Genomic DNA, 18,188 nt, shown 5'->3' on the forward strand with positions numbered 1-18,188 from the left:
GAATGTGAAATATTACTGAAGCAAGGCAGCCCATGTAATCATACCAGACAAGACTACCGGCAGAGCAGCCTCAGTGACGTTTCTGGAGGGGCCTCCACTGAATTTGGACTGATTTCAGGACAGGTCAGGAGAAAATGAGGAACTGGAATTAGGAAGCCTCCAATGCTTTATAGTGCTCCCATCGTGCTTAATGTGACAGAGAGGATCTTTTTACCTCTCTCTCTCTCTCACACACACACACACACACACACACACACACACACACACACACACACACACACACACACACACACACACGCACACACACACACTCGCTGACAGTAAGCAAGCATTGGGACACAACAGCTGTCTCTGATGTGTCACACACTGTTTGGACCCAGTTAGCATCTGATCCGTCAGTTGGATCCGATCCGGTGTCTGCTTTTAATTAAATGGTAATACCGGTGCCAAAGATTCTCTTGAGCAGTTTGTGGACCATCTCTGCACGTGCGTTCGGATGACGCACCCACGATGCATTCAAATTATTTTGAACAGAGGCGAACATTTGCAGCAAAAACATGTTTTCTTTGAACTACTACATTTGAATGATTGAACACACCTCAGGTCCTGGCCTTCAGGACTCAGGGCTAAACTACTACATTTGAATGATTGAACACACCTCAGGTCCTGGGCTTCAGGACTCAGGGCTGGATCAGATGCGGCTACTCTCCGGGGAGAAACGGTGAGGAGTAGGAGGATGACCTGCTCTCCAGTCAAACACTAACGAGCACAAAGAGTTCATGAGAGACCAGCGGTCAGGCCGGGCCTTCCAGAGCTGGACCGGGAGATATGTCTGCCAGAGGCAATCATGCTGCCGGACAGTAAAACCCTGTGGTTTTGGCCAGAGAGCTCCAAGCCAGCCAGCCAGGAAGAGACTAGATGTTTATAATGTTCAGTTTTGTAGGGCTTGGACCACTGTGACGAATCCAATTCTGGATGTGTTGATATTTTATAAATGACCTGTTAAAGTTTGTGTGTGTGTGTGTGTGTGTGTGTGTGTGTGTCTGTCACAATCATTTCAGTGTCATCCTGGTTTTAAGCCAAGCCAGGGTCTGTGTGTGAGTGTGTGTGTGTCTGGTTTTGAGCCAAGCCAGGGTCTGTGTGTGTCTGCTTTTTCTCTCATGTGTGCACCCACACACAAATACCCCCCAAAACACTCTTGTGTTTCCATGGTTATCCAGAAAACAGCATTTAACCATCTTGATGATTCATTGAAACACATTTTTGAGTGTGTGTGTGTGTAAGTGTGTGTGTGTGTGTGTGTGTGTGTGTGTGTGTGTGTGTGTTTTGACTGATTGAGTGAGAGAGAGGTTAAACTGTCAGGATGAATTCATGTTTGTCTCCATTGTTTATGGAAAGAGACTCTTGTGTTCTCTCTCAGACTTAAGACTTCAACTCTGTCATTCCCCTTAACTATCTCTCATCCTCCGCTCTCTCTCTCTCTCTCACACACACACACATCCTCCCCTCTCTCTCTCTCCCTCTCTCTTGGTGACCTCATTACTCTTTGCTGTTTATCCCAGTCTCTTTCTCTCTTTCTCTCTCTTCTATTGCAGTCCTTTCCTCTTGTAGACAAAAAAGAAAATCTCTCCTCATTTCTCTCTTCCCCTTTTCATCCATTAACATCCCGTCTTCTTTCTTCTCCTCCATCTCACTTGTTCCTTTGCTCTCATCCCTCCATAAATATTCTACTTCCCTCCATCAGTATTCCCATTATTTTCCCTTAACAGTTCCTTACGATCACGGACACGTAATGGTGAACTTAATGGTTTACCACAAAGCATCGTTCTGAAAAGGGGAAAAAAAATATTTGTTGGTGATGTGTAGGGTTATATTTAGCAGAAAATGTAGTACCTAAGAACGGATGTAGATGTGTGTATGTGATAATTATTGGCTACATTCCGAGATCAAGAATAAATGATGAGAGTGTATTTGTTTGCACATGTAGGTCATTTAAACACATATGGAGTGTTTCTTAGTCTTAGTTAGAACACAAAAAAGAACGTCCCCTTTGCTGTGTTGATTTCCTCATTTGATGTTGTGTCTTCATGTCTTGAAGTGATGTCATGTCTGTATACAGAGCACTCTCTGCTGAATGAAAGGTTTTCCCTTGTTTGTCTTGTTGAGGCTTTTAAGGAAGTGCGTTGTCTTTCCCAGGCAAAGAGAGCTGTTTTGAGCGTATAGTGTCCCGGTTTGGCACTAACATTACGTATGTTGTGATTGGTGATGGCCGTGACGAGGAACATGCGGCCAGCCAGGTAAAGTGACCTTCCTCACTCCTCCCTGCGCGGTTCTCAACTCCTGTCCTTTCTCCCCCTTGTCTATCTCCCTTTTTGCAGGCAAAGAGAGTTGCTTTGAGCGAGTAATGCAAAGGTTTGGCAGAAAAGTAGTGTATGTTGTTATTGGCGATGGGGTGGAAGAGGAGCAGGCAGCCAAAAAGGTAAAAACATCCCACTTCCTGCCCCCCGACCCCGGGACGACCCGGAAGTGAATCACAAAAAACTCGCTGTGTGTCTCCAGAGTGGACTTCCTGCCTGTCCCTGAGCTAGCGTGCTGTAGATGTTTATTTTCTATTTCTCTCTCTCTCTCTCTCATTTTTAAAGAAAAGTGTCTTCCTCTACTTGCATCTTTGCTATTTGTTTCATGGTGTTTGAAAAAGTAGAGGAGTTTGTAGAAAATCAATACAGACCTTGTGGGCATTCGACCAAAAACATTTAGGGCCCTACTTTAAATGATGGGTGAAGTGTTAATGTATTGACTATTCAATACCATGAGGAAGACCCTAACACTGGTGGGTTAGCTCAATGCTCCTATGTGCCATACAATAGCTTTCATTCACGCACAAGACACTTTGTCTGACTTTAATTTGCCTGTCATTTGAATTAGGGCCCTCAAAGTTAGTCCTGTATTTTTGACTCTGTAAAAGCAGTATATGATGATGAAATACTCTGTCTACATGTTCTGTATTGAGCAATTCCTGAGCTTGAAGATGCACTTTAATTTCAGCATTTCAGCGAGATTTCTGTGCCTCAGCAGCTGATTGATTTGTATACGACGTGTGTGCAGTGTTCTTTGGTTTTGCTGTCAGTGTATACAAACAAAATGACAAGCAAACAAACAAATCAAGACATCTTGATATGTGTGCTTCTCTGTCGACCAAACGATTATTTTCTTCATATTAGTTGAAGAGTCTGTTGTCTGTAGGCTTGCATGTTCGTAGCTAAGAGTGCTAGAGTTAGCCTAACTTGCATGGGGGGTGGCGTTTGTGCAGGGCTTTGAGATGTTCTGTGTGTATAAGCATCACCACACACACACACACACACACACACACACACACACACACACACACTATTGGCACAGTAGAGGACAGGATTTGCCATCACATCATGGGTAATATCTCAGACCCATGGAGAATAAACAAATTCAACTCATACTTGTCACTGTAACACTTTCAAACATATACAATAAGTCTGTCATGGATCACATTAAGCTATCATCCTTCAAACCTACAAATAACATTTAAAACCACACTGAATCCATACTGTTCTGGCACAGTAGAGCTGACTCAGCAGTTACTCAAAGATGCATTTCCCGAAAATGTCACTGCGCCATCAACAGCCATGATATGACCATTACTGCAACAACTGTTGTTAAACGATCTAGATCATTCTGCTCTCTCTGTCTTTTACATGGGAGGCAGACAGACATGTGCGTTTGTCCATTACGCATGACCTTTGACCCTGACTCTTACGTCATTTTCTGTCACAGCACAACATGCCGTTCTGGAGGATATCGAGCCACTCGGACCTGCTGGCCCTACATCAAGCACTGGAATACGAATACCTGTAAAGGGGGGAAAAGAACTAAACTGCAGAACTGTACCTACCACTTTTTTTTTTCTTGTTTTTTTTTTTTCTTTCTTTCTTCTTTTTTTGTACATCTATTTAAGGAGCTACATTACACTGCTAATTTTTGTTTGTTTCATTTTGTCTTTTATAAAAGAAAAAAAATGTTGCTTAATAAATAAATAAATAAATAAATAACTGAACTGTCTTAAGAAGACGAGGACGGCGAGCGAGAATGCTGGTTTTATTTGTGAAACTATACAAGGTCTTACTGTAAGCCGCAAAAAAAGTTTTCATTTTGTTGTTTTTCCTCTTCTTAGCTAATGTGAGGTGGGACAGTGGAGAAACTATGAGTTTCACAAACAAAAACAAAAATGAAAAGAGATTCTCCCTCCCCTAGTGGAGGACCTAAACCTTAACGCAAAAGACTTAAACTGTAACCATAACAACCCTCCTCCCCATTCTTCTTGCTTCCATAGCAACAACCTGCACTCTGAGTGTCTATCTAGTGTACACCCCATACCCCATGTAAATTATTTTACAGTTAATAGTTTAAACACGGACATATTTGTTGTTTGATATTGGAAAGGGTTTTGTTGTCTCTTTGTTTTTGTAAGTTTTTGGCAAAGAAGAATGTGCATAATGATTTGTTGTGCCTTATATAAAAAAGATGTGTTTGTGTGTTTCAATGTAATTTTTGTTTATTTTAAATATGTATGTAGATAAATTACAAACGTTAAAAAAATCATTGCACGGGGTCCTGATAGATTATTCCCAAACACCCAATGAATGGCTGAGTTTAAAACACACACACACACACACACACCTCTTTAACTGTGATGATAGAAGTCTAATTATGTAAAGAGTAAGAGTGGAGCATGGTATATCACACGTATACATCAAACCCTAAAATGGTGTAGTAATATGCATACATGCACCAACTGCCGAACTATTCATTTTGTCACATATCACCATTTACTTCTAGCCTGGAGATTCCAGACCCAAATCCGAAAGATTAAGGGTCTGGCCATGAATAATGTAATGGCCCAACTTGTGGGGCGGCACCAAACATGCATTTGAAAATCTCAATGCACGCAATTGGACAACACTATACGACCAATGTTTACCGACTGATTCTGGACACAATTGGATAGCACTACGACTGTCACCTGTTTAGTTCGCCTCTGATATCAGATACACCGATGTGATTGGTATACAAGGGACATGTGTAGCAATGAGCATCATTACTCATTGCCAGAGTGACACGCTGAGCAAATTCAAATTGTGCTCCCGTGAGAACTCTGGATTACCGGGGTAATTTACTTCAGCATATAAACCCTTAGTGCCATATGAGACCAGCGATGCCTCTTCCATACCAGCCACATTACTGAAGCAGATCTGGGAATCATAAACCAGACTTTAACTGGCAGGATGTGAAAAGCCACAATTGTTTCACATTAGGAACTCATTTTTGAAGTCTCCTTATAAAAATGTGTTGCCTTAGTCAGCAGGCATCTCTTCCAAGGACTTGTAAGTCGTTTGCCCTACATATGCACATAAAACATAGCCTACAGCCACGTGTTGGTGTGTATACCTTATGGACAGATGTACATCATTCTTCCACTTGACTCTAGGGCAATGTGCCAGATAGTTCTGTGGTGAAACATGTCCACAAGATACCAGTCAGCAAGCTATTGTCAGTAGTGACAATTTGGCATGACTTTTAAAGGCGCAGTAAGCAATTATGCATGTTGCATTCATTCGAATACATTTACATTTCTTAGGACACTTTTGTCCAGAGCAAACATATTTTAAACAAGGACCAAAACCACAGCAAGGGTAGCTCACCCCTCCCTTCAGTATTCCCAGAGAAACTCCAATGATGGAGTCGAATCATATGGAGCTTGAATAGCATATGATAATGCTATGGAGTTGAATAGCATATGATTACCAAGTACACCTTTAAGGCAGCATGCCCATTTTCAGATGAGAACACCCTACTGCTGCTTTGGACACATCCCCTTGCAATTTCTGCACCATACGCATTTACCATTTTGATCCAAGAGGTTAATTCACACATCCTCAATCGGTCTCCCACTGTTGTCTGTACTTACTCCCAACGGGCATCCATCCAGATACAAGTAAGCCTTAAGCAGACATACCATGTGCCAACCCCTCAGTGTTTCTTAATTGATGTTCTGCTGTTCCCATTGTTATCGAATGACAACTCTTTACATCTTTAATCGCCAGTAGGCAAATTGTCATGATAAACCATTCAGAAGACTGGTTATGCGGTTGCCCGGCAATATTGCTCAAAGCACTGCCACATGCATCACCTTTAAAGATACTCTTGTGCACCCCCCCCCCTTCAATCATATTCTAACGTACTCTGTGCACAAAGTCACAATAATACTAGTGATCACATCCATGTTCCAAAGAGGTAAAACACACCAGACAACCAGAAGTCGTTTCACTTCAAAAAGGCTTTTTATTCTGCGCTTTACTTCTTGGACTTGAAGTACTCCTCAATGACGTCCTTGGCCTGAGACTCTTTGCCGTAGTCCTGCAAAGGAAAAAGCACAGAAGTGTTGAGACATGAAAAGCCACAAGCAATGTTAAATCCATAAACATTCATGTGCAAGCCTGTATTCTGGACTTCAAAACATCAACTTTTCAGAGGGCTTCTCAAGTCAGGCAGCAGCAAAGGTCAAGTGCTGACATCACATGCAATAAAATCCACTCTATTTCTACTACTTGGTCCCAGCCCTGCAGTACAGATGCTCACACCGCAAGAACACCATTTCAGAGTGCTCATGCTAGTACAACACTACTCCTGCTGGTAAGCAGACACATTCAGTGCTTCCAACATGGGAGCAGAGTACCAAAACCAGAGACTATCTAATGAGACACTCAAAGAATCCTCCACAGAAATGCACAGGGTTAGTTTGTAACACCAATATGGCAGTAGTCTATACATATCCCGCCCCTTCTCGTACGCCTTCCTATACCAACACACCATAACTGTAAGCCAAAGTCACCTCATCCTGTATACATGTCACAAGACATCCACGCATCCTAGTAAACAGGCAAGCAGTGTGTATGTGTGCGAGATGACAAGAGTCCAAAGTGACACGGGCGGGAGGCCCATTCTAAGGCCTTCTCCAACCCAGGGCTCGAAATTAACTTGTTTTCTCAGTGTCCCGAATTCTACTTGGCACTGTCCCAGACTTAACCACCAGTGTCTCAAAATCAAGTTCTTGTTTTTTCCCCATTCTACATAATAAACAGCACAATAATCAGTAACTTGCACCACTTAATTAACTCATTCTGGTCCACCATAAGTTCTGAACACTTTATTTTTTAAATACCAATTTATTAAACACCATTTTATTAACATTAATCTGCTGTTTCACACAAATCAATTTCAGAGGTTGCGCTTTTGACTCCATTTTGAGGTTGCACTAGACATGCTCACGGTTTGTAAAACATTCCGTCAATAATCTATTTTCCCGTGTCTTTAAATTCAATGTCAGTTTGGTGTGATGTCATGGCCACAGATCTAAGTGAAAACAATGGTGCGGCGTGGGAAATTACCAAGAAGCTGGCCAATTTCTGTCTAACTTTACTGAAGTGAAGCTGTCAGATAGGCTACTCTCCAGTATTCGTTTATTTTCTCAAGAATAGCCTATAGCTTAGAACTGCCACAACAAAATGTCAAATGCTAACTTAAATAACCGTTTTCATAGTTATATGCTACCTTGCAACAATATCGTTTTGTCAAATCGCAGTTGCAGTAATCCATTTAGCTCAGCATGGTAGGCTATTGGTGACGTTTCGTCTGTCACTGACAGAAAACACGCAGTGTTTTAGTCGGACTGTCATCTCTTTTTTTTTGAACACCAGTGTAACCTTAGACCTACACACTACAGGATCAGTCAAAAATGTTCGAAATGTCATGAAAACAAATGCCATTTCCTAGCCTACCTGCCTGCTAGTTAACCTATATCGGAAAGTGACCTATTAGGCCTACCGCCCGTGCCCTATGTTTGTGTCAGCATATGAGTCACTTAATATTTATTTTTATACAAAACCAAGACGGTGGATTCCCAAGGAAACACAAGCACCTATCCCATTTGGATATCTTATATTGTATATGTACCATTGTAGCCTACAGTGATTCGAAGCGCAGTAAACAGTGTTGTAAGGCTGCGTGTATAAAACCGCTTCTTTATAGTTCAGCTGGCTAACGCTGCTTTTGCCATCTGCCCTTTACACCAGGTCACATTTTGTTTAATTTTATTCAGACAAGACAGACACGTTTAGATTCATGTGAACAGTTTAGTAAAAAATACCTATTTTAAAATTTGCTGCCATTTTTCTCCTGTCCCAGAGTTGTCCCAGACATCATTCTATTGTGTGAAGGCATTTTTTATGGTCCCCGGGACGTCGGGACATTGTTAATTTCGAGCCCTGCTGCAACCTCGTTAGTAGTACCCGGTTCTGCAACCACTCTGCACTGGCTCAGGCCAGGAACCCTGAAGCTCCAAAACTCCCTTTACATCATTACCCTTCTCTACGTCAACCCCCAATACAGATGAGCCGAGACAAACATTCAGCGCACAGAAGAACAAACCTTTAAAGGTGCAGCTCACAATTCAAAACTATCACACACACACCCTGATCAAACCCCTGGTGCTCCTGCTGTCCATGCTGTGCGTGTGCACTCAAATCAAAGGCGTTCCTACACGACACAGGAACGCAAAGGGATTTGGACCGAGCTGTACTCCATTCCAGCCAATCAAAGCATTGTTTCCTGAGTAACTTCACTGTCAGACACAAACAGCAACAACCTTTTTGCTAGATTCACTGACTGCAACCGTTGCAAACACCATGCCTTGAGCAACAAGCCTCAAATCAGTTACCAGGTTCATCCGGCTGCATCTCAGTAAGATTTGGGTAACATGTGGCGTTTATCCTCACTGAGTCTCAGTAGAGGGAGCCAAGTTATCGTCACCGACACAGCAAGAGAGCCTTCCTCACAAAAGCCAGAACTGAATCGAGTCACCATGTCAGCTTCAGCACCGCTTCACACAATGCAACTCACCTTGACGACCACACAGCTGCAGCCCACCACCTTTCTGGGTTTGCCCTCACGGTCGATCTTGCACAGACCAACCCACTCGCCAAGCTTCTTGTTGTCGTCGACCTGGCAAAAGCACATAAAGAAAGTATTACACTAGGGCACACACGCAGCCAGCAGATTCAAGAGCGAGGACATAAGCACAACGATCGTATATTGTATCTAATTTACACTCTTTACAACCGTTGCAAACGCCATGCCTTGAGCACACCAAGCCTCAAATTAGTTCCCAGGTTCATCTGGCTGCATCTCAGTAAGAATTGGGTAACATGTGGCGTTTATCCTCACTGGGTCTCAGTAGAGGGAGCCAAGTTATCATCACCGACACAGCAAGAGAGCCTTCCTCACAAAAGCCAGAACTGAATTGAATCACCATGTCAGACTACAGCATTTGCAAAAGGACTAAAGGTTGCACAACAAAGTAAATCTCTGTAAACCTAAATTGCTTAAGTGCACAATATTAAGTCAAGATGGAACAATACAATCCTTCAACATTTAAACATGAGTGAATACGCCAAAATCAGGCAAACACATACAGCTAACTACATTCAAACTAATGTTACCACAGAAATACTATTCCGACAGCAGAGTTTAAGGCAAAAAAATTTGTCAAATTTTCTTAACAACCATGTATACCCACAAATCTTGTCTGGGCCACGCCTGTATTCAGACACACTGCCTGTGGACTAAGCATTGTGATATTCTGAAACGTACCTTGATGAGGTTGATCTGGTGCTCAGCACAGAGGGCTTCCACCAGTTTGACATACATGGGCTCGTCACAGTTGGATGCCAGGACGCAGAGGTGAGCCTGGCGCCTGGAAGCCATTCAAACAGACCCATCAGAACTTGCAACCACCATAGTGGTGTCAATGCTGTTAAACTTTCAGTATCTCAGACAAATATTGGGTAACAATGGCAATTATCTTCAGAGACTTCAGTAGAGGGAGCCAGATCATCATCAGTGATACTACATTTCCTTCAGACATTTATCCTATAGAAAGGTGTAACTTCAGGAACACTCACTTGTCGAGAGCCTTGGCGGCCTCGCGGATTCCACGCGCCAGCCCGTCGTGGATGAGGGCGGTCTTGAGCACCTCGGGCAGAGCGGTGTTGACATCCATCACACCTCCGGCAGCGATGCTGTATGAAACACGCGAGATGGAAGCAACACATTACGATAATGTTTGCCTAGGCGAATTGGACATACTAAGACTATTTAGGCCTCGGCATTTCAGATTGCGTCTCTCACTCATGATTAAGAGTGAAGGGGTATCCGACTAAAGAATGAAAATCATCACATCAATGCCGGGGCTGAGCGATGTAAACTTCCAAGAGGCCAATGTTCACTTTCCACATTGGGTTAGCTTACTGGCTAACATCTCAAATAAACACTATTGAGCAGCTTCTGTATGTGTTCCAATTAGAAGAAAATAATACACCACAAGAAAGAAACCTCAAAGATGTACGGGGTTTGCATAGCACAAACATTCGACCAACGTCACATCAATGACAAATAAGCGGGTAAATTAGGTAGCACGCAACATCCCAATGGAGCAACGAGTGGCTTCCATCCTCGGTTCGGAACATACAGACACCGGTTTCAACTTTAAGGTTACATGTCTGCTTAAATGAGCTAATATACATTCAATACGTGTTCATATTTTATGAAACACACGCATTAATTGAGTAAAACCTGCAGCAACAATCTAATGTTGCACTTCTGTGTAGTAATCCATGTAGTAGTCTAGGGCGATTTTGGTCACGCTTACCCTTCCTCGGCCATTGTAGATTTGTGATGGATGGTGGACTTAAAATTCTGCAATAGTCACAAAATATGATAGATATGTTATCACTCATGGTATAAAGTTCAATTTGAAGTTACTAAGCACTAAGATGGTTAATATTTTCAATAGATTGTCCTGGAGGTATGGAAAACTCACCCAATCCTATCTCTGACAGCGGGTAAAGAGGACGTCATTAAGGCGACAACATTGCTTTATTAGTCAAAGGGCCCCTGAGTCATTGAGCTGCCCAGTGCATTGCCTGTAGAAGAGTGTTACTAGAACCAGAGCCCGTCTTATTAGACATTCTCTGCTAGAACTCAAATGACATATCTTATGAACGAATTTATGCACTCCTATTGTGGTAAATGTAATGTAAATAATTGTAAACTTAATTTATTACGTGTTTATCCTTTTAGATCAATGCTATCGTAGGTATTCTGCGTTCATGGGCCAATGTTCTGCTCTTGTAAAAAATATGGATTGAATATGGAATATCTTTTCTAAATCAAATTTGTGACTTTTAATGGCAAAAGATTGATTGAATTCAGGGAAGTCACTTACAAAGTTGCAATAATTCCAACATATATCCAACAGAGTCTTTTTTGTTGTTGTTTAAGCTCTTAACAATAATAAGCCATTGAAAAGGCCCGCTTCAATTCATAGATTAATCACCAAAAATATTTGACCATTCATTGTTATTAGGGAATCATTCAATTTGCTAGATTTTAGTGATCAATTATTAACAATAAATTATTTACTATTATTTATCATACTGATCAATTTGTTTGGTCTTTAAAGAGTATCTTCTATTCCCCTTGGGGATCATTAAATATCTATCTATCTATCTATCTATCTATCTATCTGAGTCTGTCACCATCAAAATATCTTCCAACATACACAGTTAATTGAGTCAAGTTATGCTTGAGTGCTTAGAACCTAAACAAAGTTACAGCAGACAAGGCCTTCTGTCTAAAACCAGATGAGTGCAAGGGCCCAATTAGTTTTTTTTTTTTTTACTGTCAAGAAATGAATTACCAGTGACTTTTCAAGGTAATTTAATTAGCTGAAGTGAGTATACATCTGTAACTTTTGGGAAAACAATTGAGTCCACACCTATGCAGTCTTACATTCTCATACGCCAAGCTCAGACATGTCTCTCTGTGTGTGTGTGTGTGTGTGTGTGTGTGCTGTAGCCTAGCTGTCCTTGAGGTATAACCAAAGAAGGATCTTGCAAGTTGTGTGGGGGTGTGGCCTCCCAAGTGAGCCATGTCAAAACCTGCTCACCTGGCTGCTGCTCCCACTCACACACACACACACACACACACACACACACACACACACACACACACACACACACACACACACACAAGCTTACACACCTCAGCACACGCCATCCCATTCCAACCAGCCTAAAGTTGCACTGAATCTTGAAACTCTGCACTAGTCGTCCTGAAACTCCTCTACAAACATGGTTCTCACAATCTACTTCAGCAGCGTCAGTGGCTCCAGGGAGGTCTGTAACTCAGCTGTTTGTTCAGTTATTTATTTGTTTGTTCATGTCATTTTTCTGTGTGTTTCAGTAAGGCTGTGTGGCCACTTGCTACACAACAAGATGTTTATTCACAGTCAGTTCATTCAGGCTCTCAGTATTGGTGAGCCACTCTTTCCTAAAAGATGACTCGGATGTCTCCTTCTTACATTTTTTCCTGCATGTACTGTATAGTCACTGCTCTGGTAGTGGTAGGTTGTTTAAGTCAAAAATATTTTCCCCCCTACATCATTTTTGAGTGGGTGATTGAACTGAACTTCTTTAAAGATGAGTGCCAATAATTAATAGGGAAACAAACAATCTACAACTCTATTTGACTCTGATTAGGATGCTCAGGAACCTCTAAAGAGAGATGGATGGATGGATGGAGATGGGTGTCCCTGCTTGCATGAGCCAAGTCTTGTGATAGCTATAATAGTCATTATTGCTTACATTTGTCACAGCAGATTTACATGGCTTGCTGTGGGGCATATTCTCTCAGGTGCAGGTACAGGGCATTTTATGGCCCTGGTTATGTGTAGAAAAACTGTTTTTGCTCCATGTGCTACTTTGTAGGCTATAGTAAAGGTCTTACATAGAACCATCAACATTTTAAAGAGCCCATAAATGTTTTAAGTGCTCATTTTTTTCAGTATGTTGTCCAGCCTGAACATAGAGGCTAGATGCATCTTTTAATGGATCCGCAAAACAGATAGCTAGAGGAGGGATTGCTTGTAAAAGATACTGCGTGAAGCTGGGGTTTCATCACCTGAGTGAGTCTGTGTTTGCCCAACCCTATAGCATTGTCAAATGACCAGGTTGAAATACCTCATAATTCTGGCTGCTGTTTGTGCACACCCATCATGTAAACCACATGAAAGGGGGTTGATGCCATTTCAGCCTACTTCAGGCCAAGTTCAAGGACTGACTTGATGCATCTTGCTTTTTATATGCACTCTTAAAACGAATGTGTTAGACACAACACAAGCTGGACATAGAGACATGTTAAAAACAACACAAGTGGTGTTATTTTCAACACATTTGTTTGTACACAAGAGTGTACACAGTATAACAAAAGCAAAGTGTTAGAAACAACACAAATTGTGTTGTCCCTATATCTGGACATAGATATGGGTTAAAAACAACACAAGTTGTTTTATGTTCAATGCATTCGTTTTAAGAGTGTATGGCAGCTGTACAGTTTGTGTTGTGCTTGAATGATTGACTCAAACTGGATTGTAGCTGCCCTGATGATGCCTGATGATAAAATCACCCCCTTGGGCTACCCAACTCATTTTCCTTCACTCCAATCTGTCGGATAGGTGTGCCCCAAACTGTCTAGACTGTAGGAGTGGTTCACTGGGTGTCTTTTGGATAGGGAGGTTGTGTGTTTTACTTGTCTAGTGGTTGGGAGACAGACATACATACAAACACCTGACTCTCAGCCACTTAACTGGCTCACTGGCTCAGTAATACCTTTCAAAGAGCTCTCCCAGTGTAGTCAAGCAACAGCCTCTATGTGCATCATAGGGGTGACAAAGATATACTGCAGACTAGTTTGTGCTTGTCAATACTGCCTCAAGGCTCACTCTCGTACAGTGTTTCCCATACAGTACATTGACTTATTTGTGGCGGCCCACCACAATATCAATATTGACCACCACACAATGATTTTCCAGGTTTTACTAAATTGTACTTAAATCTGGTTAGCATCATAACCACTCTGCACTAATTTGTTAAAAACTGTTGCATTCAAGTTAATTCTGCAAACTTACCACCACAAATAGAATTCTATTCTGTGGGAAACACTGCTCTTAGCTGTGTGCTTGTCAATACTGCCTTAAGGCTCACTCTCTTAGCTGTTTCACCTGGTATCAAACTCAACACTCAATCAATCGAAGTTGTTCTCGTACGTGTTATTTATTTTATATTATATTTAGATTTATTTATTTTATCTCGTATATGTTGTTTTTATGTCCTGTCAGAATGACTCACAACAAACCACTGAAAGCATGTTGTGAAGTAGAAATAGTCTTGTAGTCTTTTTCTTGTCAATTCAAGATATGCCTCCCTTATACATTGTGCTGTTGATAATTTATCATAAGATTTTCCCCCCATCATTTCAACTACCAATAATTGTATGTGACTGCTGCCATCCCTCCTCCTCCACCCCCTCCTTTCTTCTAATGTGACTATCATCATCCCTCCTCCACCCCCTCCTCTCTTCTAATGTGACTATCATCATTCCTCCACCTTCCCCTCCTCTCTTAATGTGACTATCATCCCTCCTCCACCTCCCTTCTCTTCTAATGTGACTATTTTCATCCCTCCTCTCTTCTAATGTGACTATCATCATTCCTCCACCTTCCCCTCCTCTCTTAATGTGACTATCATCCCTCCTCCACCTCCCCTCTCTTCTAATGTGACTATTTTCATCCCTCCTCCACCCCCCTCCTCTCTTCTAATGTGACTATCATCATTCCTCCACCTTCCAGCTGAAGCAGCAGCAGTCGGAGATCTTCCAATATCTGGACGCCAAGCAGATCATGTACAAGGCCGTGGACATCACACAGGACACCAGTATAAAGGATGAGATGAGGAAGCGGGTGGGAAACCCGACCGCCATGCCCCCACAGGTCTTCAACGGGGATGCCTACTGCGGGGTGAGTACCCCCTGACCCCCAACCACCTGACTACACTACTGCTGCTTATAGCAAACATAAGGTCAAAGGTCAGGCAGCTTGGTGCTGTAGAGGGTTGCAGTCAAGCTACGGTCAGGTCCACATCCATCTTATCTAAAAATGCTCGGCAAATGCCAGTCAGTCATGGAATTATTCTGTTACCTACATTGTAGCATAGCAACCACAACCATGCAAACACTGTTATGGGCATGCACAGGTATGTGTTCTTGGAGAAAATCAAATGTGCCATATTTGGGCACAATCATGGCTTAACCCACTACTCCAGTATCGCCTCATTTCCTGTCTTACTCTCACTCAAGGGCAAGAGCATCCTTGTCAGAAGGACGAGTCAAGTTTGTTATTGTACTGAAGGCATCGAAGTCACAATGAGATCAGCTCCCTCATTGTTTCACTGCATTAGATGAGATCATCTCCCATATCGTCTCACTGCATTAGATGAGATCAGCTCTCTCATCGTCTCACTGTATTACTTCATGAGATCTGCATTAGATGAGATCAGCTCCCTCATTGTCTCACTGCATTAGATGAGATCAGCTCCCTCATCGTCTCACTGCATTAGATGAGATCAGCTCCCTCATCGTCTCACTGCATTACATAAGATCAGCTCCCTCATCGTCTCACTGCATTAGATGAGATCAGCTCCCTCATTGTCTCACTGCATTAGATGAGATCTGCACTACATGAGATCAGCTCTCTCATCGTCTCACTGTATTACTTCATGAGATCTGCATTAGATGAGATCAGCTCCCTCATTGTCTCACTGCATTAGATGAGATCAGCTCCCTCATCGTCTCACTGCATTAGATGAGATCAGCTCCCTCATCGTCTCACTGCATTACATAAGATCAGCTCCCTCATCGTCTCACTGCATTAGATGAGATCAGCTCCCTCATTGTCTCACTGCATTAGATGAGATCTGCACTACATGAGATCAGCTCTCTCATCGTCTCACTGCATTAGATGAGATCGGCTCCCTCATTGTCTCACTGCATTAGATGAGATCTGCATTAGATGAGATCAGCTCCCTCATCGTCTCACTGCATTAGATGAGATCGGCTCCCTCATCGTCTCACTGCATTAGAGTGTATGAGTGGAAGCAACGTGCGGCTGTTTCTTCTTGTTTGGCTTACATCATATGTACAGAGTCTGTGATCAGGTGATTACTTAAACAGGCACACCCCAAACAGCAAATACCATTATATAGTGCACACACACACCCAGTGCAGTTCAGTAAACACACACACACACACACACACACACACACTTGCACACACACCCACACAAACACACACACACACACACACACATATAGACATAATCACCAGTCATTCTCACCATTCAGGTGTATCTGGAATTGTAGCACAGCAGGACACTCCCAGCACACCACACGGCTCTTTGAGTGTGTGTGGAATGTGGCCTTACCTTACCTTTCATACGTGATGACTTTCCCTTTAAGACATGATGCCAGATCCCTCAGGGCGGGACCCTCTCTCACTGTAACACTCCCTCTGTTAAACCTGAGAGCCATCCTGACAAGTGTTGGCCTCTCTCAGTAGGCGTGACTCATTAATAGAGTGACTTGAAAAGTATATCATTACATCCTAACTGCTGCTTAATTACAGTGATGCCTATGCATTTTTCTGGATTAAAAACAACAAAAAAAAAAAACATTAATAATAATTTTAAAAAAAAGTGGTAAAAATTACCAGTCACATCCTTTCAATATCAGTGATAAAACTCTGTTGTCTTCCTTTTGGTAATTGTCTATCATTTGTCTTACAGGATTACTCCCAGTTCTTTGATGCCAGAGAGGATGGCAAAGCAGAGGTCTTCTTCAAACTCTAATTATGAGCAGTGCAGTGTCCTCTGATGTGCAATATCATTTTGTTGTTTGATAAATAAACTGTTTGCCTTTGAGACATTTATTGACCCGTATTTTATATCCATTTATACACACACATTGTGATATACTTAATTAGCAGCCATATATATTTGTATTTGTTTAAATCGAGAACATGCTGTTGGACCTGGTTGACATTATTTGTCCATTCCCTTACAAAAATGAAATGTTTGGGGCAGATTTGCAGCAAACTTGTGGGTGATTTTGTCGGAAACAAATGAGTTCACTAGAAAATATTGCCAGAAGTTTGCTAATGTTGGCCGCTACAGGCAAACTTCCAACAAAGTTCTGGCAACGATGAGAAGTTTGCCACTAGTGGCAAATCTGTTTGCCGGTGATTTGCCACCACACTTGGCCAATAATGGCAAACTTCCAATGAACTTCTGGTGACAAACCTAATTTGCATATGACATTGCTGCAGATTTGCTGTAACGTTGCCAAAAGGTAACCGCAACTGTTCGCCAGAAACCTGACATTTCTGTAAGGGTTACCGTGTTTAATGTTTCACATCATTGCCAGTATTAGAGTATTTTTACAATCCAGCAAGCATTTACCTATATTTAAAATACTTTTTTCTTTCTAAACTTCTAACACTGTGATCTAATGGTGAGATCTAAACAGGGTCACATATCACTTACTTTTATTAAGTAAGTGTTTAGACATCTCAATATAAGATCAGTTTGCCTCTCAAGACAAGGATAGGACACAAATGCATAATAAAGTGTGAATATGTAACTAACCTGTGACAAGATCACAGGCCAAAGATGTTGTGCAGAGCTTTTATTATTATTATATTTTTAGAACTTTACAATGTTATAACTTTACAAATTCTCTGAATTTGTTTCCTCTAAAGAATTTTAGTAGTAATCAGTGATTATGAAATGTGATAAATGAAACCAATGACTCCAAGTGGTTCCAAGTGGTGTATAAAAATTAAGGGGAACGCTTTTTACTGTGTATGACCATAATGTAACTGAAAAAAAAAAAACATTTAACACCTGGCTATGTGTCTGATTGAATTGAGATTCAGCAAGTCAAGCGGGTTTAAAATCGGAACACAGAGCACAGAGGCGTATCAAGCTTTTTAAAAGTGTGGGGGTTGTGGGACAGGGACGTTGTAAGTATTTTCTAAGAGGGGTGCAGACTATATTGGTGTCCGGGAGTTTCTCCCCCGAAAAAAATTGAGATTCTGATTGCTAAACACACCATTTTAATGCAGTTTGTGAGGGACAGAAGAAGCAGCGCCTA

At 41.8% G+C, this 18,188-nt stretch overlaps 3 protein-coding genes and 3 non-coding genes across 14 annotated transcripts in view; 2 read left to right on the forward strand and 4 right to left on the reverse strand.

Moving 5' to 3' along the window:
- The window catches only part of eya4 (EYA transcriptional coactivator and phosphatase 4), a 78,493-nt gene extending 73,861 nt beyond the window's left edge, over positions 1 to 4,632 (forward strand). For 5 of the 9 annotated variants that reach the window (XM_042096359.1, XM_042096364.1, XM_042096366.1 and 2 more), the window contains one exon: positions 3,808 to 4,632. In XM_042096359.1, coding sequence (XP_041952293.1) covers positions 3,808 to 4,070 — 263 coding nt within the window. In that variant the 3' untranslated portion in view covers positions 4,071 to 4,632. Of the gene's footprint in view, positions 1 to 2,196; positions 2,298 to 2,378; positions 2,480 to 3,807 lie in introns of all 9 variants that reach the window. The other 4 variants (XM_042096361.1, XM_042096367.1, XM_042096369.1 and 1 more) reach the window with 3 other exon arrangements.
- Positions 4,633 to 6,349: 1,717 nt separating this feature from the next.
- rps12 (ribosomal protein S12) lies at positions 6,350 to 11,078 on the reverse strand. The gene is made up of 6 exons (XM_042096427.1): positions 10,967 to 11,078; positions 10,796 to 10,842; positions 10,050 to 10,166; positions 9,739 to 9,841; positions 8,989 to 9,090; positions 6,350 to 6,447 (listed from the first exon to the last, which is right to left on the reverse strand). Exons 2-6 carry the CDS (start codon positions 10,807 to 10,809, stop codon positions 6,385 to 6,387), a joined length of 399 nt encoding a protein of 132 aa, XP_041952361.1. The 5' UTR covers positions 10,810 to 10,842; positions 10,967 to 11,078; the 3' UTR covers positions 6,350 to 6,384.
- On the reverse strand, positions 8,821 to 8,905 carry LOC121712381. The gene has a single exon (XR_006032601.1). It is a non-coding gene; the product is annotated as a small nucleolar RNA SNORD100 (small nucleolar RNA).
- LOC121712414 lies at positions 9,269 to 9,353 on the reverse strand. The gene has a single exon (XR_006032629.1). It is a non-coding gene; the product is annotated as a small nucleolar RNA SNORD100 (small nucleolar RNA).
- On the reverse strand, positions 9,912 to 9,995 carry LOC121712413. The gene has a single exon (XR_006032628.1). It is a non-coding gene; the product is annotated as a small nucleolar RNA SNORD100 (small nucleolar RNA).
- A 1,061-nt stretch (positions 11,079 to 12,139) lies between the features above and the next one.
- Positions 12,140 to 16,957, forward strand: zgc:153284 (uncharacterized protein LOC751696 homolog). Its single transcript, XM_042096430.1, has 3 exons — positions 12,140 to 12,323; positions 14,834 to 15,001; positions 16,823 to 16,957. Exons 1-3 carry the CDS (start codon positions 12,279 to 12,281, stop codon positions 16,883 to 16,885), a joined length of 276 nt encoding a protein of 91 aa, XP_041952364.1. The 5' UTR covers positions 12,140 to 12,278; the 3' UTR covers positions 16,886 to 16,957.
- Positions 16,958 to 18,188: the final 1,231 nt, after the last annotated feature.

The sequence above is a fragment of the Alosa sapidissima genome, chromosome 6 (genome assembly GCF_018492685.1).
Source record: "Alosa sapidissima isolate fAloSap1 chromosome 6, fAloSap1.pri, whole genome shotgun sequence".
In the NCBI taxonomy this organism is placed as follows: domain Eukaryota; kingdom Metazoa; phylum Chordata; class Actinopteri; order Clupeiformes; family Clupeidae; genus Alosa; species Alosa sapidissima.